The 20,695-nt window shown below is 37.8% G+C and overlaps 1 protein-coding gene across 1 annotated transcript; it reads left to right on the forward strand.

Annotated features, from left to right (window-relative positions):
- Positions 1–10,198: 10,198 nt before the first annotated feature.
- On the forward strand, positions 10,199–19,616 carry Lypd6b (LY6/PLAUR domain containing 6B). Its single transcript, XM_026389472.1, has 4 exons — positions 10,199–10,337; positions 13,967–14,065; positions 18,024–18,154; positions 19,452–19,616. Exons 1-4 carry the CDS (start codon positions 10,223–10,225, stop codon positions 19,614–19,616), a joined length of 510 nt encoding a protein of 169 aa, XP_026245257.1. The 5' UTR covers positions 10,199–10,222.
- The last annotated feature ends 1,079 nt before the right edge of the window (positions 19,617–20,695 follow it).

The following is a 20,695-nucleotide window of genomic DNA, read 5'->3' on the forward strand; positions in this document are numbered from 1 at the left end:
ATGCCCTGGTCCAAGGTGGCTCTTTCTCTGATGTTTAGAGACTGGATATAAGACCCAGTTGGGGATTTTGGCAGGAACTAGATAATATAAACAAACAAGCATGTAGCCAATGCTGATTACAATGCATGGGCTAGATTTAAGGAAATCAACAATAGATAGTACCAGACGCTGGAGTTAGCAGCAGAAGAGCCATAACCTGTGCCTGAAGGATGAGGGGCGGAAATGGTTACCAGCATCTGGGATGAGGCCACTGTGCCACCTGAGAGGAGCTACAGGACATGTTGACAACCTGATATGGAGCTCCATATCAGGGGTGGAAATACCCATTCTCACTATCATCTTATGTTGCAATCTCTGAGCACCTGCTATTGGCCAAACCAAATGGGAAGCCAGTAAAAAGGGAACTATGTGAATGGGCTTTATAGCCTTCTTCCTAGCATGAAGGATGGGCCTGGGATGCAAAGGAAAGAGCCTGTCAAAGTCACTTCCCTTTGACTGGACTTGGAGAGCCCAGGAAGGTGGTGTGTTTTAGGCCCAGGAAGGTGGTGTGTTTTGGTGTGTTTTAGAGTGTGTCCATCTACCTGTGAATGCATGAGGTCCTTATTGGACAGAATTTCAAGTGGTTGATAATGGTATTCTTGGAGTCTCCACATGAGTAACTTAGCAGAGTAATAGAAGACTGATAAAAGATTGATCACTTAAAGAACAATCAAAATGGCAATGGAAATTGTGTGGTAGGAAACAAGAAAATTTTGTTGTTGTTGTTTTGTTTTGATTTCTTTTCAGTTGGCAATGTCTACAAGGTCTCTTATCTCTTAAAGAGAGACCTTTTGCCTATTTCTAAGAATGGACTTGAACTTTCTTTGCTCAGCCCAGTACTAAGCAAAGAAGGACAGTCTTGTGTCCACAAACAAGTTCCAAGCTTTTCCCAGGCTATTGACCCACTCAGGGCCTGGAGTAGACATGGAAAGGTTTTGTGAATGAGAAATATTCTAACTGGGCCTTCAAGCAGAACAGCAAATGTGACACATCTTGAAGCAGTGAAATAATGATGCATATGAGAGCATAGAACTTTTGCTTCTTAAATCAGATGCTTTACAAACTACTGCATGCTATTAATGTGTGTGGGCAAAGAAGAGGGTTTATCAGAAAATCAATAAATGGAAATGCTCTAGTGAGGCCTGAATATTGTTCTCACATATATTCTAGAGTAGTTTTTAAAAATTGGTCTTCAGAGGAATTTTACATCCTGTTTTCATATATGCTCGAATAATCATAAAATTTGAGAATTGAAAATATGCATATTGACGTTCAGTCTTAAAATTTGGCAGATATCAAAAGGCCTTAATGATATTGGCCAGTGTGGTAAATCATAGAGGAACAATGGACCTCACATTTAGCTTTCTAATTGATTTGCTATTTTGACAAAAAAGGCAGCAGGTAGAAACTTTTCATTCATTCTCTTTTAATTCCTATAACTCTCTACAGAATAAATATGTAATTTATCTCTCTCTCTCTCTCTCTCTCTCTCTCTCTCTCTCTCTCTCTTTCTTTTACTGAGAGGGAGACTGAGTCTTGGAGCAATTGAGTGATCAGGTAATGGTAATAGATCCAAGAAGTGACAGAGTCAGAATTTGTACCTACGCCTGGGTGCCTCCAAAGGCCAATTTTTCCCCATTACACCAGGCAGCACTTTCACTTGACTTTACCCTTGTGGGACTGTGAACCACATCATGAGCAATTAAATGTCTTTTTTCATGTTGCAATTAAAACACTATTTAATGCACATAATTTTTCAGTTTCCTCTGGGAATATGAAATTATGCACATATACATCTTTATATATGTATGTTTCCTTCGGCTGCAAGTGGTAATAGTGACAATTTATAGAGCAAGTGACACACTGTAACTTTGTTATATATGCAGGATGCAGAAATTTTTTTTTCCTTGGGACTGCTTTTATGAGCTTGTCAGCTTCCCGAGAGTTCTTTGAATAATCTGTTCTGGGTTTTGTGACTATGCAAAAGTCAGCACAATATTCTTTTGCCATAGCATGCAGTTTATTGTTGGTTTTTAAATACCTCCTGTTTCAAAATGATATCTACAAACATGTTCTCTACTTGTGTAATATATTTTTAGATGGAGAAGCAAGAATAAAACTGAGCTAGTGGGGGCTCTATAAATAATGGTCAATGACATAAAACTCCAGGACAGAAGAAAGAAGGTAGGACAAATGCAGAGTAACAACTGTGCTCCTAAAGATCTCTCAATTGAAAGATAACTGTGTGGGTGATAAAAGCAGCTGAGATGACTGGCAATCCAGTCTCTTCCAAGGAGGCTTGGGATGTTTTTGCAATCTGGTTTAAACTAGCATTGAAGTAATTACCTCATACAATAAAGTGTATACACATGTGTATATATATATATGTGTGTGTATATATATATATATATATATATATATATATATATATTTGTGTATGTATATAGATATATACATATATGTGAGCAAGTACACATATATACATACACACATATGTTTCCAAACAAATGTATCACCTGTTTTTGCTTTGGTACATTCTATCATATTAGAATATATTCAGAGAGATTAAATGGGAAACATTTCCGTATGAACACTTTATTCTTATGGCCATTTTTCTGTGTCAGCTGAGATGAAACAAAGCAAAAAATGTTAGTCATCACCTTACACACAGAGTGGCCCCAATGGCCAATGTCTTCAGTTGAGTTCTCAAATCCATGAATTAGAGAGTGCATCCTTGGCCTCGTACACTCCTTCACTCAATGAATGTAGAGTAATGGATCCTTAGCCAGCTTTTGGACATTTCAGCCTTGAATTCTATTTTGAGAGCTTTGATTGGTTATTAAAAGAAGTTAGTTCAGTAGAGCAAGCAAGGATATGAAACGTAAAAGCAATGTGTTCTGTGCCCAAACTGTGTTGCCACTCAATTCGTATCCATGCAGCTCTGCAGAGGAGTTGCTCGCAGTACTAGCCCTTGTCTGCCTCCAGGTCTCCAGCAGAATTGTTGTTCAAGTTTAAACTGTTCTCAAGTATAAACCCATCTATCTCAAAGAAAAGAAAAAAAATCTTTCATTTACTTACCTGATAACATAAGTATTTCTATAAAAGTAACTTTAAATATTATGCCCTTGGCATGTCTTTTTTTTTTTTTTTTTGGAATGGCCAAATGACAGATGCATCTGGATCTCTTCAAAACAAATTTCAGGCATGATCCATGTCGCTTGGTGCCTTCTATACGATTATTCAAAGAATTCACTAATTTGAGAATTAAGTATCAGAAAGAACTCCCTTTTCTGACAGAGTGAGAATTAATGCATTTACTTTGTGTCTCTTGGCTTCTGGGAAGTTCAGAGAAAAGGGCACTTCATAGCACAGAGTGCCATTCATGGAAGGGCTTTGAATCGTCACCATTCTCTCATCCAAAATATGTTTTCTCAGTATCTTAAGAGACTTAATGCATAAGTTACTTGGCATAAGCCTCTGATAGGTCATTCATGCCTTTCAGAATGGGTAAGAATTATTCACCTGCGTGAAGAAAATTTCAAATTTAATCAATACTTTTTTTTTATTAGTTCTGCTCTACGTTGGATCTTAACTATCTCCCAAAAGCTTGTTAAAGGCTGCGTCCTTAAGTTGGTGCTATTGGGAGGTGGTAGAACCTTTAATGGGTCGAGTTTAATGGGATGTGTTTAGGTCTTTGGGGGTATACCCTCGAAGGGATAGTGGAATCTTGGCCCCTTGCTCTTCCTCCTCCTTGTTTCCTAGCCATGAGCTGTGCAGCTTGGCTCTGCCTTGTACCCTAGCCATGATATGCTGCCTTGCCACAAGCCCAGAACAATGTAGCTGGTTGACCAGGGACTGAAACCTTCAAAATTATGAAATAAACTACTCTCTTTTTAAGTTCATTGTCTCAGGTATAGTGACAGAAAGTTGACTAATAGAGGTTCCTAACATTTGTCCAATAATTAAATAAAACATGACAAACCAATCTTGATTATTTAAAAAGGGAATTCAGTTTCTAATTCCTAAATATTTAAGTCTCTAAATTTTGTCCATGTGGAATTCTTACCATCTTAGCCCTCCATTGTCATGAAAGCCTTCCCAAGAAAGATGTAAAATCATATCTTTGACAACAATGCCTCTGAAAAAGCATCTTTTAGCTTTATCTTAAAATTTATATCATATTTAGAAATATGATCTTAAAATTGATTAGACCACTTTTGTATTAATATTACATACTTATCACTCTGTATTAATTCATGATTAGATTTCAACTTGATTTGAATAATGAAATTATTTTAATATCAGTGCTCTTTTAGACATTATCTTTGATCAAGTTACACATAATGGAAAAAAAGTATGTCTTTGACATTGCAAAATGTTCAGCTTTATGCTTAGAAATGAGATATTCATATCTATGAGTTTTTGATCCTGGGATTGATGAGATTTTTTTGTTGTTTGTATTCTTTAAAGTACTGCAATCAGAATCTGAATTATTATGGAAATACTACATTGCATGCAGGACTGTTTATGGTGTAACTGGAGTTCTTCCTTGATCTCCTTCCCATAAAAATCATAGATTATTAGAAGTAGAAGGGACATTGGCAGTCATTGATTTTAACTTCCCATTTGGTTGCGATAGGGAGAATTTCTGAGTCTTCTTTAGAAATGAATCTACTATTTACCAGATTTGTTCTAGCTAATACAAAATAAAGTTGGACAGTGCTATGCCTTGATCTGATCTCTCTTTTTCTGCTAATGACATCTGAAGAAGGGAGAAGGGACAGAGAAGAGGGGAATTGGATATTGAAGATTTCTCAAATGCCATCTACATAAAAGATACTATACTTATATAGTTGCACTCAATCCACACAACAACTTATGTTATCTGTGTGATTCTAAGCCTCCTTTTTCTTTTTAGCAAATGGTGATAAATCTTAACTCTTTAGTTACCAAGTTAGTAAATGTAGGACTAGAATTTTATTCTAGGTTTTCCTAAGTCTAAAGCGTAGTATTTTCCCTCCTCTCAAAGATGATTGTATTAAATCTTGGTGATGTCTTTTTTTATTATAAATAAATTTTTTTTTCAAATAACACATGAGAGCTCAGGAATTAGGTCTTTCTTATTCCTTATTATATATTAAGTATTCAGCTAAATACTTGGTATAAATGAATGACTTATAATCATGCTGCTTTTAAGGTTTGGACAAAACGAAACCCTCCATGTACCACAAATGGAGAGTGAACACATCAGAGAAGGTAGAAACCGAACTCTCTGAGCTGGCCCTCAGTCCCCTGGGGAGATTAGAAACTAAGCCCTCTGTTACCCTGTTAGGGAAGGAATTAGAATCCAGTTTTGACATAAATCCCACAAACACTCTTCCTAAATATAATAGGAACTAGAATATCTTCATTTGCCAACCTGGCTTACCAGCCAGAAGCAAGTACTGCAACTCTTGTTATGGATGTTAAAAGTTTTCTGGTGAATTTCCCATTTTGAGAAGAGTGTTTTCACCTCTTGCATTCTCCCTGAGTAAATTTCAGCATTTGTTCTGAATTTCCATTTTGCTATCTATTCTTTTTACAAGGGAAGCCAGGCCTATTAAGGATTGTCATTAAAGTGTCTGACTGTGGGATAAGTGGTGCTTGCAGGCAGGTGTGGATTGAGTGGTGATAGGGCATGCTGGACTTTGCAGAGCTGTTTCCCTTAAATTATCCGTCTCACTGGCAGTGGGAGTTGGTTTTGTGCATGCTGACTCATTTTTAGCAATTGCATAAGAAATGCCAGTATTTACTGCCTAGGTTTTTCGTCTTCTTTTCAAATTTCTGTGGGAGTCCATCATTTCTTTGTCATTTTTGGACACCATACCAATTCCTTAGTGCCCACAACTTTTGGGTTATTCACTAAGAAAGGCACTCCTCAGAGGTCATAGCTAATGATGTTGATTCTCTTCCAAGAAGTATTCACTCGGTGTCTACCATGCACTGAACGTGGTTCTGGGGAATGTGAAAAAATAACGTTATTTTCATTTCCTACTCAAAAGTTTGTGATGTCAAAGATGCGTTGCTTCTTGAGGTCCCATCAGCTTTACATGTTGTCCTTGGGAGTTTAAAATGCCACACGGAGGATGAGATGATTGTCAGGACTCAGACTTGGGAAACTGTCATGCTTCTGGACCAAATACCATGAATGAAGTCTTTAATTCTGGGAAGTTAAGGGGCCAGAGTCTCAGGAGGGGTTTTCTGAATTTCCAAATCTGGCTACCTGCCATTCACTAGAATGCCCGGGAATTGCTCATCCCTGCTGTATCCCTACAAATATGCTTTTACAGAAATGTCTTGCCTAGGCCTACTGTCTGGGAAAGATGGGCGAAGGTAATGGCCTCTGCTTGGGGTCAGGGGATATCTCGATCTGCCTTTGAGTTTGAGGGGTGTGGGTCAGATATCTAAGGCATTTGTGGAACTTTTTTTCTTAATGTCAAAAGTGTGAAAATGTCTAAGTCACAGGGAGCTCACCTGGGGCAGCTCTGTTGGGAAACAGCAAGCAGGTGTTCTTAGGCATTGTGTGAGTCTCAGATTCCACTGAGCTACTCCACCCAGGGGGAAATGTGTCTAGACACACCATTTTGCAAATTACCTGAGGAAGTTCACAGATCACCCATTCCCCCCTCATGAAGAAGTAACACTGCTTTGTGTGATGGCCTCCGAGAAAATAACCTGAATGCTTTAGTTTGACTTGTATTAGAGATTTTCTTCCCTCACTTACAAGCTCTCCTGTAACCTTGCTCTGCAACAAAGTCTGCAGTGGAAGCCTACTCAGCACTCTCAGCAGACAATTTTTATCTAGGAGTCTCTGAGAAATGATTCTGAATGTAAAACAACCCTCAGATACTATATTTAGTCATTTACTTTTTCATTATCCTAATGTCTTTTGGTTGTGGAAAATAAAACAGTATGTTCCCACAAACTTGTACACTGAAGCATAGATAGAGATAGATGAGGAGCTCGGGGAGAAGCAGTGTGTGGTAATAGATTATAAAACCTGCTTTGGAATTCTGAGACACTTTTATTTAGTACTTTTCTTATTTGACAGGTAAGAACTTTGCAGTCTGGGATAATTTTGATAGAATAAGGCTGTATACTCTTCAGTATAAAGTGGAAACAAAAACACATTTTGTCTATATGAAGCAATACTCCTTTGGTTTACTTCTCGCTAGCCTTCAAAATTCTTGGCCAGGATGTCATGTGGAGGGTTTTTTTTGAGGGGAATCCCATGTTGGGGGCAGGATGCTAGGAACCTTACATCTTCTGCCTCTAAATTACCAGCTCCTCAATTACACAGTATAATAACACTCTGTCCTTGTGGTGCTGTTTTGAGTGATGGAAAAAAGCAAAAACAAAAACAAACAAACAAACAAAAAAAACCCATGGTTTCATTCTTGGACTTATTGTCCAGTCATTTTAAAATTCACTCAGAGAAGCCTTTGGTGTATCTGATTTCTATCTACTTCTATACTCACAATCATTTGTATTCCTTTATTCCAGGAGTTAGAAATAAGGCTAGGGATTTAGGACCAATTATTCCACAGACACAGAGTATTTCTTGGTGTTGTTTCTAAATTAGGTAATCTAAAATTAAACAATTGCCTGATTTTTCCTGAACCCAAATTCTTGCAGTAAGTAATCAGGCCTCTCTGACTCCCTGATTTTGCCTATTCCTCCTGCTCAGCTGGTTCCAGTCATACCAGCTGATTTTAATATTACCCCCACAGGGCAAAGCACTCAGGACAGGTATTTGATTCTTGGCTTGGCTGATTCCTTCTCATCGTTTACTGTACCTGTTCAGATGCCACCTACTGGAGAGTTGTTGTGGGACCACCATGTACGTAAAGCAGCTCTCCTATTTACTAACATATCATCTTATTGTACTGCCTTCATGAAATTTATGACTAACTGAAAGTAGGTTTTTTTTCATGTGTGTTTCCTGTTTTCTCCCTCTGAAATGCAGTTTGCATGAGCAAAAATCTTTAGGGGGTTCAGTGACAACAATGTGTGTTGCATACCAGTTGTCAACAATGACACGTTTGATGAATGAATGAAGGAGCTTTCATTTCATAAAGGTTACATGAGGCAAACCAGGGATTTTGACTTGGGATTCCAAATTGGGGATGTGTTCATAATAGTAAATGCTTATATAAGAATTAGCAAAATTCTAGGCATATAGCTAATTAGATAGTTCAAACATTTTATATGCTTTAAATAATTTAATTCCTATAGTTCTATGGAGTAGGTACTGTTATCACTCTCATTTTATAGAAGCAAAGTTTTTGGCATAGGAAGGTTAAAGAACTTGCACCAGGCTTCAAATAGCGGGTTGGGAAACAGGTATCTGAGCCAGTGCTTTACTACTGAATAGAAAGTGCTCAGTAAGTACAGCTCCAACCATGTGCTCAGTACTTGCTGAGTGCTTCCTATGTATTGTGACCATCCACACCTCAAAACGAGAAGATAAGTACTACTAAAGTACTATTTTTATGCTGGTCCTATGGATGGGGAAACTGAGGTTTGGAAAGCTTAAGCCACTAGTCTCAGGTTTCATAGCTGCTTAGAGCTAGAACAGGGAGTGTGAGACAGCGTGACTCTGAAATCCATGATCTTAGCCATCTCTCCATGTGGATTGCTGTTGGAGTGCAGTCATCCTGAGGTTTGTGAAAGACAGATCAGTCTTCCCCTCCCCCAAAGGTCTCCACTGGTATAAAGAAGGAGCATGCATCCATTACTTGGCTCCAGATTCAAGATGACTACAAAGCAGACCTACTCAGAGAAAGAGACAGGTGAAGCAGAATTTGGATCAGTAAAACCACTTGACTGTTGGGATAATATAGTTGCTTAAATGTCTATTTCTTCAGAAAGAACATAGGAATAGAATTTAGAAATCTGTTAACTGTGAAAAGGTCAAGCTTGGTTTTTAAAATGAACTAGAAAAATTGCATACATTTTTATATATCTAGATCTTATTATGTTCTGATCTAAAATGCAGTGTATAAAATTTAACACTATTGTATTATTTTTGAAATTTACTCACCAGGGTTATTTTTTTCCTTTCATTCTTTTTTGAATACTGAGTACATCCTTAATGACTCAGTTCTATACAGCAAAAGCCATCTCCAGGGATGACATTGTGTTGTGCTTACATTTTGTCTAATATTCAATTCCATCTTCATGGTTATGCATTATTGCTCATGTGCAAAACCAATTGATTCATAAGAGAGGGAAGTAAAATCCTTAGAATCCAGTGTTATTTTCCTGTTCATGTGAAGAATTATACACATATATGCAGAGATTAAACCTTTTTTCATTGAAATTTTTTTTCTAAATCCACTGAGAATAGTTGATTCTGTAAGAAGAAAAGGATTTCAACCAATGTCATTGAGCTCTAATATTTCAACATTTTTACAGAACTCTTATTATGAGGGCTTTTATTTTCACAATCCTTTGTGATCCTATCTGAACCTGTATTTGATGCTCACAATTACCCAAATGTGTGGGCAGGTCCGGTGTTATTAAGCCACTTTACAGATGAGGAAATTGAGGTTAATAGAATGTAAAGAGCTTGTCCAAGGTCAGGCCGCTAATAAACAGCAGAGCCAACCCCAAATTGAAGCCTTTAGACTCCAAGTTGTATCTTTTCCTGCTGCCCACACATCTTCCAGGTCCAAGAGGAGTCCTGTGACTTCATTGGAACATGCCTGGAACCATAGTTAATTTGAGAGATCAGGTGTTTCAGCACAAAGTCAACCAGCTAGACTCAGGTGATGAAATAGGTATAACCTGGTCAGTATGGGCTGCTTGGTCTTCCTGAACCTGAAAGGCTACTGGGCATCCTGCTAAAACTCAGATGGTGAGTGCAGAGGCCTGACCAGTAGAAGGCAGTAATTACTTAACTTTCATCTGATCAAAAGAATAATGTTTAGTTGCAGGTACCAGCCAAACACAATACATAAATGTTTAAATTATATTCAAATTCAAATTGAAACTATTATATTCAAATATATTGAATAATTGAGTCTTTCAAACAGAAGCAAACACCCTCTTATTTTTAATGAGTAAAATATAAATAAACTCAAATAATCTGTCTTTTCATCATAGACATATGAGTTTGGCCTGTTCAATCCATGAGGTCAGGATGCTGCTCCTCTGTCACGCTGTAGCTGTGGCTGTTGTCCACATCTTTATCCTCTCAGAAAACTGGGCATCTGCCAAGAACATCAACTTCTACAATGTTAGGCCTCCTCTGGACCGTAAGTAGTGGTTGTCGTGTTAGTTCATGACTGGGGAGGGAATCAGAATGTCCTTTGAAGCCCCACTTCCATCCATTGTCACCTTGCTTTTTTTTTTTTTCCTGGAAATGCTTGATTTATATCTAGAATAAAACAGAAAGGTTTCAACCACTCCATGGGTAAGGGTATGGTAACAAAAATATTCTCCATTTCTTTAAAATGAATTAGCAAAAAATAAATAAATAAATAAATAAAATGAATTAGCTTCCTATTAAAGTCTTAAAAGCTTTCTTGTTTAAGAAATTCTTTTGAATATTGTCCCTAATCATGGCTTAGCAGAGGAAATTCAGTGTTCTTTATTGATTTCTTCATTGGAGAAGAAACTGGCTGCAAGAAGTTTCTGCATAAATGATATATTTATTCTTTCAAGTGGTCATTAACAGTTTTAAAAAGATTAGAATAATTGAAATATTTGAAGATGAATATAACCTGGATTTTCATTATGCATAATCACAGTTAGCAAGAATTACATAAAACTCAGCTTTTCACTAATAGTTTTAAAATAGGCTAACAGTGCATATCATCTTATAGGATAATTTATGTTAATATATTTTATATAAACATGTGTATATGTGTCTGTATGAATATATACCATCACCCCTTCTTTTTCCTCTTCAAATAAAACTTCTCTCATACAAACTTTATTAGAGAAAAAATTATGTGTATACATGTAAATGTTTATGGTTCCCCCATCTGGAGGACTATCAGAATCTTGATGGAAATGATATATCCCCAGGTCACTTCTCGAGAGATTTGATAATCAAAGGGGTGAGATGTGGAATTTTTTCTTTTCTCTTTTTTGAAAAGGTCTCCTGATACTGTTGATAAACAGACAGTTGTGAGAACCACTATCTTTATACTACACTTAGGTGACATCTATATCATTACTATTCTTTACTCTGTGTTTTCTTTATTATTTAGGACACTCAGTCATCTAGTTCTCTTTTTCTCTCAGTATACATATAAATGCTTCACATATATACATATACACATATGTACTACACATGTATCTTGAATTATCATTTGTTATACATCCATGCATTGTTAATCCCTGTTTATTAATAGGTAAAATGCATGACACATGGTTTTTGTAAATCTAGATTATTTACAAGTTTCCAAATTTTAAAGACTGTTATAATTTTTTGATGAGAAAAAATCTAGAAAAAGAGAAAAATATATGTTCATTGTAGAAAATCTCAAAAAGACAGGAAATATACAGAAGAAAGTAAATTTGTTCATGATTCCACAATTCAAAAGTGCTCCTTTTTACATTTTTAAATATTTTCTTTCAGTATTTTCCATATATGTAGATATGAGACATACTGATGTTACACAAATTTAGTCTTACATTAGTTTTTCACTCTTTATGCTATAATTTGAATATATTTAAAATATTCTAATGTCTTTTACTTTTAAAAATTCATATTTCTGATCTGCTATTTATTTAACCATTTCCCCATACTTTATGTCATTAAAAAATACAAGCAATTTAAATTCATTGAAATTGCCATTGAAGATCTTTTTAAATGTACTTTTCAATTTGCTGATGACCTTAGAATAGATTTTACCAGAGTTAGAATTACTAAATATAAAGGATTGTGCAAATTTATACTCTAATTGTTCATTCATTAGCATTGACTATTAATATTTTTAAGCCCATACAGGTGAAAATGGCTGTCATTATTTTTATATATCTGCATAACATTCTTTTTGCATAGGCCAAACTGAAATGTATCTGCAGTATTTAATTTCATGTCTCCTGAAACTTTGATATTTTGCTTGTGTTTTGTACAGCAATGCATATTCTCCCCATGTACCCTAAATACCCACTGCTTCTACTTTTCACCCTAACTTCTGGTTATGTTACTAGGATGGTTTGGGGTTTACCTTTACTTGCCTACATTATTCTGCAAAACCAGGAGAATTAAAAATTTTACCCAGACCCTATGCCCTGGTCTATGCAAAAAATGTCAAATTATTTTATTTTCCCTCTTTCCTACTAAAATAATAAGATAAGGGGCTGGGGTTGTAGCTCAGTGGTAGAGCACTTGCCTAGCATGGGTGAGGCACTGGATTCAATCCTCAGCACCACATAAAAAACAAAACAAAACAAAAACAGCAACCACTTTGGAAAGCAGTGTGGAGATTCCTCAGAAAACTTGGAATGAACTGCTATTTGACCCAGCTATCCCACTCCTTGGTCTATACCCAAAGGATGTAAAATCAGCATACTATAGTGACATAGTCTCACCAATGTTTATAGCAGCTGAATTCACAACAGCTAAATTGTGGAACCAACCTAGACATTCATGAATAGATAGGTGAATGGATAAAGAAACTGTGGTATATATATACAGTGGAATATTACTAAGCATTAAAAGAGAATAAAATTATGGCATTTGCAGGTAAATGGATAGAGTTGGAGAATATTATGCTAAGCGAAGCAAGCCAATCCCAAAAAACTAAAGACCAAATGTTTTCTCTTATTAGTGGATGCTGATCTATTAGTATAGGGGGGATGCATGGGAAGAATGGAGGAACTTTGGATTGGGCAAAGGGGAGGGTGGGGAGGGGTTATGAAGATAGAAAAATGGTGGAATGAGATGGACATCATCATGCTAGATACATGTATGATTGCATGAATGGTACACCGTGCACAACCAGAGAATTGAAATGTTGCACTCCATTCGTATATGACGAATTGAAATGCATTCTGCTATTATTTACAACTAAGTAGAACAACTAAAAAAAATTTTAAAATTAAAAATAACCAGATAAAAGGCAAACTTTTCAAAAAGATATAATGACAAAAGAACATGTTAATTTTGCTCAATTCACATTGTCAGCAACTCAGTATTTCTCCTTTCCACAGTGCTTTGGCCTGTGTGTAAGGGCTTATATTAAATATTACCTTCCTGGTCAAGGTCTAATGCTGTGACAATTGACATACGTCAAATGAGGTGACTTCCTTGAGGATAACTGTACCTGTAATAGAGTGCATATGGATGCAAACTAGCAAGACTTGATGTACTAGGGACCCCACAAAGGATTTTCATTGCAGTGTTCCATTTAATTCTCACAATACCTCTGCAAGTCATAGGGATCTTTATTTTTATAATTATAAATATTATAAAATATTATGCCTTAGAAGTTAAAAATTATACACTAATTAGTTTAAAGGACAGAATTCAAACTGAGGTTAATCTGGACTCTAGTTCTTTTCAGGGATGATATATGTGGGTCACATTATTAGTTCCAATACCACTACCACCCTCACCCATACCCTCAACTCCCACTTATCCCAAATTATACATCAAAATAGAATGATATGGATCTTTTCAAAGTGGCTTGTGGAATCATTTTTGTTACTCTATAATGGAAATTCATGGAAGTATTTTTAAATTTTTTTTAAATTGCCAAAAGCTTGATGGGTAAATCCAACTCCCTAGACATGGAATTTGTAAAGATGACATCATATAAGTTTTGTTTCATCTAACATAAAAGTTGCTGACTTTGTACCATATTCGATGTTTGAAATTTTTGTCTTTTTTAACCTTATCATTTCACTTTGCATTTTTTTTCTTTTAAAGCAACACCATTTCCAAATAGCTTCAAGTGTTTTACCTGTGAAAATGCAGGGGATAATTATAACTGCAATCGATGGGCAGAAGACAAATGGTGTCCACAAAGTAAGTGTGCTGAGTTTGGAAGACTGTGACGTCACTTCCTTTAGGTCTCTCCTGAATTGCCTGGAGCAAAGATGTCCTGTGTAAAGGATCAGCACAGCAACAGGCTGGTGATGTTCTATAGAAGTCAGAGATTTCCTCTAAGGGTCTATCCTGAGAGAACTCACAAACCGGCAGCATAGCCTCAATTTGCAGTTGTGTCTGCCTTGAGGAAGAATTTCATAAACAGTATTTACCAGGGAGAAGAGACCACAGTGTTGACTAAGGCATTCTAACAATTTCAGAAATGCTTGATGATACCTTAGAAAAGCCATACTTAACTGACTTAAAGCAAAGGAAAATTTCTGTCCTCTTGAGACACATCCATGCTTAGGAAACTCTGTTCATTCATTTAACAAACATTTGGATCTCCTTTTAGTTTATTTAGTTCACTAATGCATCCCAGTGCCTAATCCAGTGCCTGATTCATATTAGGCCCTCAGTAGTAGTATTTGTGGACAGAATGTGTGGATGAGTGTACATTAGAACTAAGACCTGAATGACTGAACCAAACCAGCCACATAGGGATCTATTGGAAGAGCATGTCAGGAAGAGGGAATGGCAATACAAAGGTTTCCAGGGGAAAAAGTGGGTTTGGCCTCTTCAATTAATAGAAAAGACACTGGCCATGTGTTGTAGTGGGGAATGGACAAAGGACCTGAGAGGGAGACACAGACAGGACAGGTTCTTCTTTCTCTGATAGAATATGGGCTTCACTGTGACCAGGATAGGTGGACAGTAGAGTTTTAAGCTAGGATGTGATGATACTGGTTGTTTTTAAAATATTGCTCTGTCTGCTGTGTGGCGAATGGATGTTTGGGGTCCAGAATAGAAGGAGACACCAAGTAGGGACTATTGTTGTCATCAGGCAGAAATTGGGGACTTGGACTAGGTTGGTAGGAACAGAGGAGGTAGGAAGTTGAATGATTTAAAACACACGAACTTGAAATAAACCAAGTAGAGTGTCTGGTGGAAGAATTGGAATTTAAAAACTCTACATGGAGCTATAAGGATATCAGATGATTCAGACTTCAGGGTGTACTGCTTTTTAGGTTTTCAGATGTAAACAGCTAAGAAAAACAAACAGAAAACCAAACTTTTCCAGAATTGGAGATTACTAGTTTGGGTCTACTATTACCTTAGATCTTTGGGAATTTCTATATATGGTATTTTTATACCATTATTATTTATAGCGTGGAACCAATAATTACTATATACTATACACTGGAGACTTCTACGGGGTCTGAGCATCTTGTGCTGTAAATTAGTCATGTATCTGTGACTACATTTTTCATTATTCCTTTTCAAGTATAATTAATTGTGAACATTTTTTCTTGGGGTTCTTTGACATTTCTGTGGCATGAGTGCCCTTAACTCACATGCTTGTGAGTGTGTGTGTGTGTGTGTGTGTGTGAGAGAGAGAGAGAGAGAGAGAGAGAGAGAGAGAGAGAGAGAGTGATTGTGTGCTTTATTTCTACATTTCCAGGGAAATTTTTTAATTGTTTCAAACTCTAAGGTTGGTTGATATGTCTCCTACCTTCTTTCAGAGAGCAGGCATCATACTTTAACAATTTGCTTTCCATCTCCTTGAAAACCAAGTAGAAGGGTTAGCATAGTTGTACATGGGGGCCTTGGAGCCCAGCTTCTCAGGCCTTCTCTTTACAGACTGTGTATTTTTTCAAATTGTACCCAAAACTCTGTCTCCTAGGTCTGGGCATATCCTATTATTCATTCACTTAAGCCATTTTAGCATGCAAGCCAGGAACACAAGTGACTGTTTCTAGGTCTTAGAATTCCATCTCCATTGAAACATGGGCAAACAAAAAGCAGGAAGCTGCAGAGACCACCAAGACAATTCAGAAATGGGGAAAGTGGAAGAGTTGGTTCTGCTGTGTCCAGAAAAGCTGGCTCTTAGAGATCAGCATGGAAAGATCCTCCATTCCAGCATGGCATAGAAGCTCCTTCTTGATGGTTATGTCAGTCAAGTCCTAAAGATACTAACCACCTGGAATTATATCTGAGAGTATGGTTTCTTCCTTTTCACTTTGCCATTATTTACGGGAGTGATAGTTAACCATTTGGGGAGGCCAACTGGCCTGCAGCTATTGCTCTTTGTCATCTCACGTTTCCTTTTTTTTCCTTGCAGCTTCACTTCTGTGATCTGTCAGTGTTGTTAAAGGGTTCCCATGTAACAGGATACAACAAGAATGGCATTTCTAGTTTTATTTACCCTGGCTTCAGTGCTGACTTGTTGAGGCTGCTTTTTGCATGTGTGATATTGTGTATGAATGCATGCAGCTACTGGTTTTCAATTCCTCCTTGTTTGGACTATGAATTGAAATCCCTTCTCTAAAACAGTTAGTTCCCCCTTTCTTTCTGAATCCAGAAGCCAGCCACACTTGCAGAGCACTCTGTGGGCAGCACTAGTTTGTAGCAGCGTCTAGCTTAATATTAATGTTAAGAGTGCAAATCCTAGGAAACTGCTGCATTAGAAGCTTACCCTCCACCTGTGTGACCTTCCACCTGGGTAAATTTTCTGCTTATGTGACCTTCCGTGTATGTGATCTTTCAGCTATGTGACCTTTCTACTTATGTGGCTTTTCCTTTATGTGATTTTTCTACCTTTGTTACTGTGGACAAGAAATTGTGCCTGATTTTCTTCACCTAAATGAGGATGTTAAGTCTGTGTGCCTGGCTGATGGTTCATGCCCAGTATGTGTTTGCTATTGTTAATATTATCAGAATGCCAGTGCACTTAACTATTTTTCTAAAAATAAAATGGGCTCAAAGGTTCTAAAGTAGCTTACTTTAAAAAAATAATAATGTCATTATATTTTTTAGACCTTTATTTTATTTATTTTTAGGTGGTGCCAAGGATTGAACCCACTGCCTCACACATGCTAGGCAAGCACTCCACCACTGAGTCACAACCGCAGCCTTCAAGTAGTTTACTTTTGATAGGCTATTCCATAAACCCAGTCTTCTCAACTTCAGTCCAGTCTCCCTCCCCTATTCAGTGATGTTGTTGTTGTGATCCCTGGTCAGAAAGTTTCCTTGGCCTGAGGTAGTTATAGAAGAGAGACAGAATCAGCGCAGTCCTAGGGTAGTGAATGAAACCACTTTCTTAGAAGAACTTTAAATAATAAAATGTTTGTGGTTAAAGCTATAAGGATAATGCTATGCAGAAGTCTTTCTGCAGAAATGAGAAGCAGAAAGGAAGAGTTGATTTAAAAAGAAGAGAAAATGGAAATTCATTGATGAGGAAACGCTTTGGGAGTATAAGGACTTGAGTAAGAATTAGATGAGAAGGGAAGATGATCTTGACATGGGATTGGAAGCAATATCTTTTTTTCAGTTTTGCCCTCCATGTGCTGGGGATTGAACCCAGGACCTCATGCATGCAAGACAAGTGCTCTACCACTGAGCTACTTCCCTATCCCAGGAGTCCCATCTTTTAACTTTCATTCGCCTCATCACCTATAAGAAACAAATGTTGAATGATGAAGAAATAGATATTCTGACCTATTGCATTTATACTTACAATTTTCATCTTAGAGTTTTAGAACATGTGTTTCAAAAGTAGGGGGGATGGACTAGAGACACAAACATGCATCTTCAATGAGCATACCCCTAAGTTTGGTAAAAAGTTTGCATGTTTATTCTCAGCTTTAGTGTATACCAAAGGATGGGTGACTATTTATATTCTTTTTCAGTATACATATGTGTTTTAGAAACACATGTTATTGCAAAAAAAAATCTATCTAGAAACTCTAGAGCTCACTGCTATTAAATTTCTTGCCCCAAATTTAAGGTTCATCATGAATATTGGTCATTTCTAGAGTAGTTGTTGAAAGGTCTCTTTTGCATTGTGGAAAAATGAAGTTGCCTTGTTTTGATTGCTTTTTTATTTTCCTTTACCTAGATACACAGTATTGTTTGACAGTTCATCATTTCACCAGCCATGGAAGAAGTACCTCCATCACCAAAAAGTGCGCCTCCAAAAGTGAATGTCATTTTGTTGGGTGCCACCACAGCCAAGATTCTGAACATACGGTAAGATCATGTGTGTGTAGGCAGGTGTGAATGGTCCAAAGCCAGCTCTGGTAGCCTGTGAGCAACTCATCTGTGACAGAACCATGAACACTAGAGCCCAGCTCACCTGTTTTGTTCATGGTCAGAAATCACCAAGAATGCCGCACAGGGAAAAAGGAAGGTAGAAATAGGAAAATAGTGATACCTTGTACCAAGGGAAACTTGTCTCACCCACCGCTTCTGCTCAGAGGAGAAAGAGTCGAAAGATTAGGCTCAGTTTAATGCAAAGAACTATAGACACACTGTGGATCAATTAATCTTTTTAATTTTCTCATTCTATGATTCTAAATGAGCATTTTATACTTTTATATGCCTGGAATCTTGAAATTTTTGAGAAAAGATTATTTGAACATATATTAATTTCATGAGGTTTTAGAATTTAATTTAGTTTATAAGCACAGAAAATAATTCCAACATTAGTGGTTGTTGGCTTTGGTGACGCCAAGATTACCTGGGTGGCTGTTGTAGGGTTTGTTAGTCGGGTGGTGAGGGAGCATCCTCAGACCAATTTAAGCAGAACCTTAAGTAGAGGTCATGGGCATTGAGATCTTTTCAAAATTGCCCCAAGGTGAACCTGATGTGCAACCTGTGGTGAAAACCACTGACATGAATGCTTAGCGGTTGTGCCTTTGTGTTGCCTGACTGTTCCAGAAGCCATAAGGAATGATTGGGTTTCTCAGGTCAAGGCATGCGCCAACCATACACTTGTATTACCATAGGAGACTACTTCCCCTGAAAATATCTCATGCTCTTAGGGACCCAGCCCTTTGTTTTTTAACCACTCAGGAGCCACAATTAGTAAACTATTGCTACAGTAATGATAGGAATCAGATATGAGCATAGAAAACAGTGAGTCACTATTATCCCCTATCAAGTAACACTGGGAAAGAAAATCAATGACTAATCCAAAAGGTTCCTAGCTTTCACTTTTGCTTCAGTGTTTTCTCTTAAAACCTTTAGAAAGATTTGGTGACTCAATCAAGCAGTCTTATTCAATTTCCCTTCCACCTCTCTGCCTTGATGATGATTGGGTTTGATGAAGATAAATCATAGTTAGGAGGAAAAGATTCTCAAGATGGTTCTTCCCTCCTCATCCTTTGCAGAGGAAGGGAACCCAAAGACCTGTGTGATACACAGACTGGATAGCCCGCTAATGGTCCTCTTACGATGGAGCTGAAGAAGCCTTTGTTTTTCTGTGTTTTACCCCTTCTCCCTTCCCGTTATTCACTATTTTCCATCTCTTGTTTATTTGTAACAGGAGTGTAGGTCTTGCTGTGAAGGAATGATTTGCAACGTGGAATTGCCCACCAACCACACCAATGCAGTCTTTGCTGTCATGCATGCTCAGAGGACATCTGGCAGCAGTGCCCCCACACCCTACCTTCCAGCACTTGCTTGGGTCTTCATGCTTCCATTGCTATGATGCCACCACTGTTCAGAGAGGCAGAGACTAGCCCTCTAAAGCACAAGGCAAGAACAGCTTGAATCCTGAACTTTGGAGCGAAGACACTCTTGTACCTGGTGAAGAGTGCACATTGGAAGCCCAAAGCAGAGGCTTTGCTAAAATGCTCCTGCATGAGGTCCCAGCACTGAGGATGGGGATTTGGTAGGGACCAAGAGGACTGTATAACTTTCAGACTTCCTGGTCAAAGGGAGCTGTGTGCTGCAAATTCTGCAGGGATGAGCCTGCCAGTATCTTTGATGAGTTACAGAGGCCTGGCCAGTCCCAGTCTGACCAGGCCTTCAGCTGAAAGGCCCTCCTGACCTCATTGACACCCTCAGAGGCTGCTGGGTCAGACCCTCTGGTATCTGTCATTAACTCAAAGTTTCTCTGTGAAATCTAATTCTACTACCGAGAAAGCAGTTTCCCTACTCTGTTGGTTAGCTTTCTGTTACTGTAACAAATGCCTGAGATAATCAGCTTATAAAGAGGAAAGGTTTACTTTGGTTCACAATTTTGGAGGTTTCATGTTCATAAATGATTTGGCCTGTTGATCTTGGGCTTGTGGTGAAGCAGCACATCATGGTGGGAGTGTGTGGCAAAGCAAAAAGCCACTTGTCTCATGGTGGGGACATGAACGAAAGAGGTAGAGGGTCCTGAAGTCCTCTTTGAGGACATACCCCCAAGTGGCCTAATCCAATAGGCCCTACATTCCAAAGGCTCCATCACCTCCCCAAAGCACCACAGGCTGGGGACCAAGCCTTTAACACTTGGGCCCTCAGAGGACATGCAAGGTCCAAGCTGCAGCACCCACCAACAGTAGTTGTCAATGAGAAAGGCAACTGTAGGAAGAAAACTTCCATTTGAAATAATATGAAATCCATTTGCCAATTGTGAAGTGGGAGGGGGGAATAAAGCTGTTCCGTTTTACCATGTAAATGCATGCTGTGTGTTTCTTGATGGACTTGGAGGTACACCATGGGTGACATATGCTGGCTTAGAGAATAAAATTCTATGCCAAAGTGGCTCCATTTCTCTTTCTTTTTCAGAAAGGACTCTTC

The sequence above is a fragment of the Urocitellus parryii genome, chromosome 1, assembly GCF_045843805.1.
Source record: "Urocitellus parryii isolate mUroPar1 chromosome 1, mUroPar1.hap1, whole genome shotgun sequence".
In the NCBI taxonomy this organism is placed as follows: domain Eukaryota; kingdom Metazoa; phylum Chordata; class Mammalia; order Rodentia; family Sciuridae; genus Urocitellus; species Urocitellus parryii.